The sequence below is a fragment of the Phoenix dactylifera genome, chromosome 4 (assembly GCF_009389715.1).
Source record: "Phoenix dactylifera cultivar Barhee BC4 chromosome 4, palm_55x_up_171113_PBpolish2nd_filt_p, whole genome shotgun sequence".
Lineage (NCBI taxonomy): Eukaryota > Viridiplantae > Streptophyta > Magnoliopsida > Arecales > Arecaceae > Phoenix > Phoenix dactylifera.
Window position 1 is genome coordinate 24,935,212 of NC_052395.1, and position 10,203 is coordinate 24,945,414.

At 38.0% G+C, this 10,203-nt stretch overlaps 1 protein-coding gene across 1 annotated transcript; it reads right to left on the bottom strand.

Moving 5' to 3' along the window:
- Positions 1–598: 598 nt before the first annotated feature.
- On the bottom strand, positions 599–2,016 carry LOC120110584 (F-box protein At4g35733-like). The gene has a single exon (XM_039125964.1). The coding sequence runs from the start codon at positions 1,956–1,958 to the stop codon at positions 792–794; it is 1,167 nt and encodes a 388-aa protein (XP_038981892.1). The 5' UTR covers positions 1,959–2,016; the 3' UTR covers positions 599–791.
- Between the last annotated feature and the right edge of the window lie 8,187 nt (positions 2,017–10,203).

Below are 10,203 nucleotides of genomic sequence, written 5' to 3' on the forward strand. Positions count from 1 at the left end.
ATTGCCGAATCTTAAGTAAAAGACTTCTATTTATGTAGGAGTCCCGTCTTTTAGAACAAGGGTCATGAAACATGGTTTTGAACAGATGCAGCTGATAAATTCTTATGTTAGAAGTATGTATGAAATGCCTTCTATAGAGTGAACATATGGCAATGTATGGCACACCAATATGGATGACACTGAAGTTTCCCTTCATTTTTTCCCCTTTGCTGAATAAACAAGCTCTATGATTAATTTGAAACTTCCCAGATACAAAAGTCCTCTGAAGCTCATTGTGGATTATGCAGACATCTGATGTAGCATACTGAGGACATTTCTTTTTGTCTTCTGATCTTATCGGTACTTCATCATTTATAAGATTTATGCTGTTTAAAAGCAAAATGTTCTATAGCAAGGAACAGTTGAATCTATTTAAGCTTACTGGAAGGAGACTTGGTGCTAAAATGAAGAATGAGATCCAAGAAACTCTGATTACTTATATCTCCGTCTATGTCATTGTTGCTCAATGACGCTTAAATCATCAATGTGTTGGATGGTGATCTTTGCAACGTTTACTTAAAAAAAAGACACAAAAGAAAAATCGCCCATTCTCACAACATCAAAGAATATTTTCAGATGATTTATCAACTAATCCAGACATTTCTCTAGGAACACATCCAGTTATATTGGCAGCACCACAAGATACAGATCATTCACATAAGAGGATTTTAGGTACATTATCCGATAAAACAAAACAAAGAACAAAGGAGCAGCACCATCAGCCGATACCTAATTAAGCCCACATGCAACACCTAACAGAGACTGAACGAAACCCAAATAGGATCCGTCAGATCTTTCGAAAGATCTTTCCACGCGTGCCAAACTGATTCATAAACACCGTTCTTTAAGTTCAGCGCTTCTATGTGACGGAACTGGCCATCCCAATACTGGAGAAAATCAAAAAGAGCTTCGAAATAGACACAATCTTCTCCGAGCCCAGGAAAGTCCCTCGCGCGGGCCATCGAGCAGTGACCCAGCGTCAAAAACAATGTCTTACCATCGATCCCGTTAATCTCAGACCACTCGAGCAGCCGTGCACCCAAATCCAGCTTAAAAAGTTTGAAATCCTTCGAGACACCATTGTCTGGATCGGCAAACTTCGAGCTATGGGCTAACAGTAACAGCTCCGCTTCGGATGCCTTCCCCAGGTAATATTTAGCAGGAACAGTGGAGGGAGGAAGCAGCGAAGAAAGGATGACTCTGGAAGGAGGTGCAGCTTCAGCAGCAGCAGCAGCAAGAGCAGCAGCATAGATGGTGAGATGGCCATGCCGATCCAGCACACAGAATTGCCCCTTGGCATATGCGACGGAGGAAGGGACGCCAGCTGAATTGGCTTTAAGCAAACTCCAGGCTCCATCTCCTGGTCTACAGTAGTGGATGTCCTTGGAGCCATCATGGCACAGCACCATCACCACCCAGTCGCGCTGAGAGGAATCGGGGCCCAAGGATAAGAACCCTTCCCAGCGGTAAAACAGGTAGGACCAGTCGAGGCCCGGACGCTCGCGGAAGCTGGTCGGTGGGGGGAGCTGGATTTGGGCGCCGGTGACGGGGTTCAACAAAGACACGCCGATGGCGGCGATGTCGAGCAGCAGCATCCATCCGCAGGACGACGCGAGGATCGTCTTGTTGCTGGTTCCGGGAACGGAGAGGGTGTGGGTTTTTCCGGTGTAGAGGCTAAAGAAGGAGCGGGAGTCAATGAAGAGGTTGTGGGGGAGCAGGAGAAACGGGGGCTGGGGGCGGAGGTTGCCGGGCTGCGCGGCGGAGCGCCACGACTTGCAGACGGAGCGGAATCGGATGTAATCGGAGAGGAGGGCCACCTTCTTGGCTATGAGCTCCAAGAGCTCCTTCGGGAGCTGGGACCATTCTGGCCCTCCTTTCTCTTCTTCTACTCCTTCGGTACGAGTACAAGATGATGCCATTGCCCAATTGAGAAATGGGGAAGACTTCTATGAGATTATGTGACAACCCGTCACTTTGCTGCAGAAATCATTGGCCCAACAACTAGATCGAATCAAGATGACTCTTTTCAAGATCTTCCAGAGATTGGGGTTAGGGTTTATAAGAGGAACGGATCAAGACGGAGAGCGGAACTGAAAAAAGTTAGGGTTCGGAAGGGTTACCTGATTCCGAGAAGAAGCATGGCAGCGCCGGCGTCACCACGGATTGAGAAGAGGAGGAAGGGGAGGAAGATGGGACCCGATCTCTCTTTTTTTGTTTTTTTTCTATACATCGATGGAAAGTTTGTTAAAGGTTTCGGAATTCAACCTTTTTAATTACGTAATAAATAATGTCGGTTTTTTTAAACAATTAAGTGACACGTTTCATGTCAAACTGCAGACATGTGGCACACTGGATACAGTAACGGGATGTATGTTGCAGCAATTATTTTGAAGTCCCGAACGAGATTGTTAATTATTTTTGGTAAGTTGCAACGTCGGCAGTTGCCTTGTACAAATATGGTAGATAAAATCAAGTCCCCGAAAGGATGACTAATTATTTTTCAGTACTTATTTTACTACTGCAGCCTCTAGTGACCTAAATGGAATCACCAAGGTGATCTTTATTCTAGAATAATCTGATCCCAATAATTTAAGATCACCGCATTTGATATTTATGTTCAAGTGATTAAAGATTCTCAGGTATCCATAAGTAATATGTCTAGTATTCTATGAAAATCTAAGAATGCTCACCTTATTATACCAAAACTATTCCTAATATATTCCATAAAAATATATTTATTAATATTATAAATTATTAATTATATAAAAATATATTAATTATTAGTATAAAATTTATATTTTATTTATACTTATAATATATTATTTTTAATACTGATAATTATTTTGATTAGGAATATAAGACGAATAGAAGTTATATATTAAATTCTTTCATTATATAAATATAAAATAAAATAATATATTTCTACTATAATAAAAAATGATCATTGAATAATAATATGATTAATAATATAATATAATATAATATAATATATATAATATCAATATTAATATATATATATATAATATTGCTATAATATGTTAACCGTATATTGATTTATGTCAATTTTTTTCTACCGGACTGAGGAGCATTTTTTTCTTAACTTTTAGTCTAAGATCACTATCTTGGAAGGATTTTGGATTTCAGACCTCAAGGACATGTATCCCCTCACTGGGTTGGACGGTGATTTAAGAAGTGGGGACGATTTAGGATCACTGCCACTTGTGATCATCATAGTGCAACCAAACGCGGTGATCTCATCACCTCCAGCTATATTATTCTTAGTCTTGAGATGATCATCCCATGGTGTTAACTTGCCATCTCCAATAAATCTGCGAATAGTTTATTCAAGTTCTGCTCGGAAACAAGAAGCTTTTCTTCTTCTTTTTTTTAATGTTTTTTTGGCCCAAGAAAATTTTCCACTGCCTACATGAAACCGGTTTAGAGGTCTACAATAACTCAGAAGACTATATAAGTCTGGCCCTCGTTTTAGACGGAGACAACACCCCTGCAAGTATGATTAGAATCCATAGCTGCATGGAAATCCAAGTTGGGTCATGTCTTGATTCAGCCATAATACAAGATAAAAGAAGATTATACTATTCATTTAGTCTTTACATAAAAATTTAATAACGGCATGAATAATAAAAAAAGATAATTTGAGAAAATGTTAATACGGATTATTGTCATTAATTTTATCAACAAGAATGAAGTCCAACCTTAATTAAACTTTCATTTCTCTAATAAATAACTTTAAATATGCGAACCAAAAATCTAAACTTGGTAATGGACTGATAACAAAGCAATTAGGGGTTTTAAAGTCATAGGTTTTCTGTTAAGTTGGATTGAGAATATTCAGACTAGATGGAGGGATTTAATGTTTAGACCTAATTATCATGCCTGTCAAGCTGAGCCAGGTTGAGTAGGAAATAACATGCCATGAGTTCGAAAAAGATATATCAAACCTAGCCTAGTTGGGCTGGGACCAGAATGGATCAGCTGATGTAAGGCCATTGTTCTGCTAAAGGAATGACACTAAAGAAATATATTGTAATGCCAGGGTGGTTTTTTTTTTTTTTTTGGTGTGAAATTGGTTGAGGGATGCTGCATTTAGAGTGGCAATTGGATCGAGTTGGATCAGATATGGATCGCATCGGATGTAAATCGGATCAAAAATTCGTTAATCCGAATCTGATCTATTTATTAAATATGTCAAAATTTCAGATCTGAATCCATCCTATTTATTAAACAGGTAACCGGCCACAACCACATAACTCATTTATTAAATAGGTCAAGTTAGGTTAAATAGATTTTTAATGGATTAAATGGATTTAAATAGGTTAAACAGGTTAAGCATGTTGGGCTAAATAGGTTGGAAACTGGTTAAGCAGGTTTCTAACATGTTAAACGGTTAAATAAATTGGATTATGACTCGATCCAATTATTAAACCAGTCAAAATAGGTTAAATAGGTCAAAGGTCTGAACCAGAACCAAACCTAATCAATAAACAAGTTTAAATAGGTTGACTCATTTATGACCCAAATTCGTTTATGTCAAACCCAAATTAATGTGCTTAAAGTGGGTCATTTATGGGCCGGGTTAAAGGGTTAGGTCATAAATTGCCACCCCTATGTATTGGTGGTATTTTGTAATGGTCAAATGGATCTCCACCATAATCTCCAATAGGATATCAATAGATTCTCCACCCCCCCCCCCCCCCCCAGGTTATTAATCCTGTGGATTTCTGCAAATCTTTGTTGCTTGTGTTATTAGAAAACACTTCATTTCCTTCTTCCAAAGTCCCTTCAGTGGAATTTACAGCCTCTGATCTCCTCTTTGAGCCACCAAGAATTAAATCCAACACTATTGGTATTGCCAAAACCATCAGTAATGTTTTACATACATATGGCTTTGGCTGGTCTGTTTCTTGAGCATTATATTAGTGTACAAAGTGCCAAAGGTAAGATTGTCCCGATGATTACTTATTTCTCCGGGAATGCGGAGGCTCCATGTCGAGAAGGTTTTCTTAGAAGTGTCACAGTAATCATGCGACAATCAAATTCAGGGACTCTCAGAAAAGTGTGAAATAGATACAGTTGATATATTCTTATTTCAGAAGTATGCAACGCAATGGCCTGAAAACACAAGCAAATGGCAATGTATTCAACGCCAATAAGGGCAACACTGGTGTTTCTTACTCCCTTTTCTGACCAAACAAGCTCATTTGTTGATTAGGAATTTCATTGATTTGAAAACTTATTCTGTTAATTGCTTTATGAACTACTTAGGAACCAAATCTAGTTTATGAAGAGCATGTTTTCTTCGTATTCAAATGTTAGATATACTTCATCATTTATGTAATTCATGCTCATGTTCAACATTTTCTTCAATGGCGGGATTCAAGAATGTCTGATGAAGTCTGCATGGAGGTCGACACCCAACCTTGGATCTTGCTTACTCTCGGGCTGAACCATATAGAGAAGAGAGAGAGAGAGAAGAGAGAGAGATGAGGAAGATAAAAACAAAATCCTTTGGGGGTGTTTGGTATGGAGTGATCGTCCCAGGATTAAGGTGGATGTGGGTGGAGGTGATGAGATCACCGCGTTTAGTTACACCATGGTGATCCTACGTGGTGGTGATCCTAATCACCTCTACTCCTTAAATCATCGCCCAACCCGGTGATGGGATACCCGTCCTTGAGATCGAAAATTCAAGATCACCCCAGGGCAGTGATTCTGGGTTGAAAATTAAAGACAAAAATACCCCTCAATTTAGCAAAAAAATTGATATATCAATATACCATCAATATATTATGTCAATGTTATATATATATATATAATATTATGTTGATATTATATCTTATATTAATGATATATATTATATTATAATATATTACTAATCATATTATTATCATATTATTATTGAAGGATAATTTTAAATTATAGTAGAAATATGTTATTATATTTTATATTTATATAGTGAAAGTATTTAATATATCACTCCTATTTACCTTATTTTTCTAATCAAAATAATTATTAGTATTAAAAAATCTATTATAAGTGTAAATAAAAATATTAATTCTATAATAAAAATAACATATTTTTATAAGATTAATAATTTATAAGAGTAATAAATATATTTTTATAGAATATATTAATAATTAATATATTGTAAATATATTAATATTTTATTATAATATCTTTTATATGATTAATAAATATATGATAAGGGCTACTAAAAGTAGAATATGTGACAAAATTATGGAGCTATTATAGGAATTAGCATATTGACTTACATTTTTGATTCATGAGAATTAAAAATATATAAAAAATCCATCTAAGATATATCAGGGGTATTTGTGGTATTATGTGGTCGGTGATCTTGGATTCCCGTACCATATCAAACAAGTTACTCATTGATATCCAGAGATTTTTAATCACTGGACTATGGCCTACCAAACACATTGATCTTAGATCACTGGAGATCAAATCACCCCAGCATTCGGATCACCGAAGATCTTAGATCACCGTGGTGATCCTGTTCGGGTTACCAAACGCCCCTTTCGTGTTTTCATATGAGAACACCCATCAATATGTTCAGGTTTCGTCCTTTAGAGAGGCACATAATTGTGAAACTTTGTCTTTCAGGGCACATCGGCAATTGGAAACTGATTTGAATAAGTGGGATCTTCCAGGAATTGCCTGCTTCCCTAGGAACTACCATAATGCCGAGCGTCTGGTTATTAATGTCAGTGAACTAAGACCATCTTCTGCATGTTCTCAGCCCATACTTAACACATTTTCTTTTTCCCCTCATTTGATAGTTTCGTGTTGACATTTCAGAGATTCTGGGAACAACATGGATAGTTCGATGAGAGTGTGGATTGGAAGAAGTACCCTATCTGCCCACTTGCATCTTCTTTTCAGTACCAAGTTTGCTTCTTGCATTGGTGAACCAAGTTTCATCCTCAACAACTCCCTAAAGGACTGTGAAGAGGAAATTAAGCTGGTAAGATCATACTCTAGAGTTGCAAGATGCTTGGTGAAATGTATATTGGCATCATCTACGCTGAATCACCTTTTAAATCTTATGGAAAAAGCTGCTAGTTTTATCGAGACAAATGGTGAATGCTTAAATGTACTATTGTAAGAATCAAAAGTTGGTTACTTGATACTTTTTCCTCCTATAATTGTTAAACTTTGGACAATAGATCTATATCCGTCAATTATGAAGATCCAATAAGTGCATTAATTTTTTTTCAAAAAATTAAGTGTTATTATATTTGTGCAGCTTTCATCATCCAACAAATGAGCCGACCGTGAAAGAATGATAGCGACATTTTCTACTACAAACATATTTCCACTATATCGGTACGCCATCTGTACCGGATACCGGTTCCAAACTAATATAGTACAGTATATTTTGTATCGTCCGATTTAGGTTGGTACGGCGTATCTTGTTGTAGCACGTAGGAGGGTCCCTGGACATTGTTTTTACATAAATAGATGAACCAGACTACTCTCAAATGCATGACTTCAATTAGGCTTGCCAACAAGGGTTTAGGAGGTCCCAGCATGATACCTCCAATTCTGTTGGATTAACGCCGGCTAGAAAATTGCCAAAATACTGTTTAAGATTTTCTATAGCAAAGAGGCATTGTGATTTAAGTTTGAGCAAAATTATTTGCTGAAGCCGAAGAAAGCAAATGCACATTGATTTCTTTCTGATGCAGCACCAAGTTGATGCAGCACCAGTGCAGGAAAAGAGGAGAAGAAGGAAGAACAAGAGAAAGAGAGGGAAGAAGAGGTTGTAGGGACGCAGGAAGAATAGAGGAGGAGAGGAGAAAAAGAGAGGAAAGAACGTAGGGGGAAAGAAATTCTTAATCATTCATTGAACCTTAATCATGAAAACAGTTCCCTATATATAGGGCCCAAATACACAACTTGCATAAACCCCCCTTACACAGAAATAAATCCTAATGAACCCACAAATAACACAAATAAACCCTAAAATGCAAATAAGCCCAGAAATAAAATAAACCACAAATAAACCCTAGAATGCAAATAAGCCCGAAAATAAAATAATAAAATAAATATGCAAATAAACGAGTCTGGCTCAATCCGGGGGCTCAGGATCATCTGGATGAAGGGCTCTGATGTCCCCATCAACTCCTCCCGGGTGAGAAAAACTCGACCCCGTCGAGTACAGGTCTGGCCGGCTGTCGTACTGCTCCAGAAGATCGGGGTCAATGCGCTGCAACTGTGCTTTGGAAATCCACGTCACATCAGACTTTGGTCGACCTTTCCACCAAACAAGGTAACGTTGGTAACCACCGTTCCTGCTTGAAATAACCTGCTCATCCAATATATGTTCTATTTGTTCTCTGCGTGCATGAAATTTGGAAGGTGGTGGCTCAACAGCAGGTAATAGGGCAGGATGTCCAACATGGGTAGGTATATCAATAAAGGGGTCAGAAGGCAGGAATATTATCTTGTTGTATGGGACTAAATCTTCAATATTAAATGTTGCACTAATCCCATAGTCATCAGGAAGATCCACAACATATGCATTCGAACTGATTTTCTTTAAGATTTTGAACGGTTCTGCACTACAAGTTTGCAATTTCTTAAACGTATCTGAAGAAAATCGTTCAAGCCTAATTCTTATCATGACGTAATCTTTTTCACTTAACTCTTTATAACGTCCGTGTAAATCAGCAAGAAATTTATATTTTAAATTATTAAAGTGACTACAGTTGCTGATTTCTTGATGCAATGAATGTGGATGTGATGCAATTGATTGTGCAGACTCAGCGACTCTATACTGATGAGACATGAAAAACAGGTCTATGGGTTGCCTAGGTATGTAATCAAGCACCACTTCGAATGGATTCATGCCTATGGACTTATGAACCGAACTATTATATGCAAACTCAACTGTCGGTAATATTAAATTCCAGGTCCTAGCATATGCATTCGGTCTGAGCCTATGATGTAGAAGGTTGGGCAGAGATGCTCCGGGAACTAGATCGATTGCGCGTTGGATATCATGCATTGGAGAAAGTGCATCCGGAAGATCATCAGGGAGTGCATCAGGACACTCCTCTAGAAGGGAAACTACTACCGGGGAATGTTCAAGGTTGGACTCCGCATGGGTAACTTTAGCTACAAGTGCCAATTCAGGTGACTTGCTCTCAATATCTGTCACTACCTCTTCCACAGTTGTGATGTGAAGTGGCTTGGTTGTACTTAGATCACTAGTCTCCCTTTGGGAATCATTTTGGACAAAGTCTAATTCTGTAGGTTCGTCTTCAAAGTCTTCTTCATAGTCTTCTATATTTGGTTCATAGACTTCTTCGACATATTCGGTCTCTTGGTTCCTAACTTCTGGTTCAGTAATCGGGTAGGTCTTAGTGGAACATTGGGGCGCTATATAGCCGAATTGTTGACACCTAGAGTATTGGGTTTGGTGCCTAGGAGAGTGGGGAAGGACTACAGGTGGTGCGACCAAACCGATTTTAGGTTGGGCTGTAACAGAGGTTGGCGATTTAGGGGTCCTAGAATGTTGCACGAGCTCACGGATCTCTTGTCTGAATTCTTTGTATCCAGCCCGTATGGCAACGATCTGTTCTAGGATAGACCTCAAAATGTCGGAATCCATGGTAGCTACAGGGGTTTTAGGTTGATTGAAATAGTAATCCATATCACTACAGGTTGGCATGCAATGATGACACTGGGTGAAGATGTGAAATGCAGTGTCACTAATGAAACCCTAATAAATATGATGCAAGATCAAATTTGATGCAGGACAACCTACTAATGCAATCTATTATGATTTCTGAAATCAGCAAGTCTTCACAATAATAACTTAAAATTTAAATGTTGCTGATTTTTTTACTTCGGTTATTCAGAATTAAGGATTAAGATTATTCAATTTAAGAAATTAGATTGCAATCAAGTAGTACAGTTGTTCTGATCCTAAAGTAATCTGATCGAAGAATGCCGAGAAATGTCCAGATGCTAGGGTGTGCTAATTTAATATCTAGATTTTCAAAGACGAATAGGATGGGTTTGAAAGTAGGGGCTAAGTTTTGACAACAAAAGTAAGTTTTCAGAACGTGGCTATCATGCAAGAGAACTAGAACATAATTAAATGAACAAGCTCAA

What these genes read in the sequence shown, in the direction of transcription:
- LOC120110584 (XM_039125964.1), bottom strand. Translation starts at nt 1,958, where the DNA reads ATGGCATCATCTTGTACTCGTACCGAAGGAGTAGAAGAAGAGAAAGGA.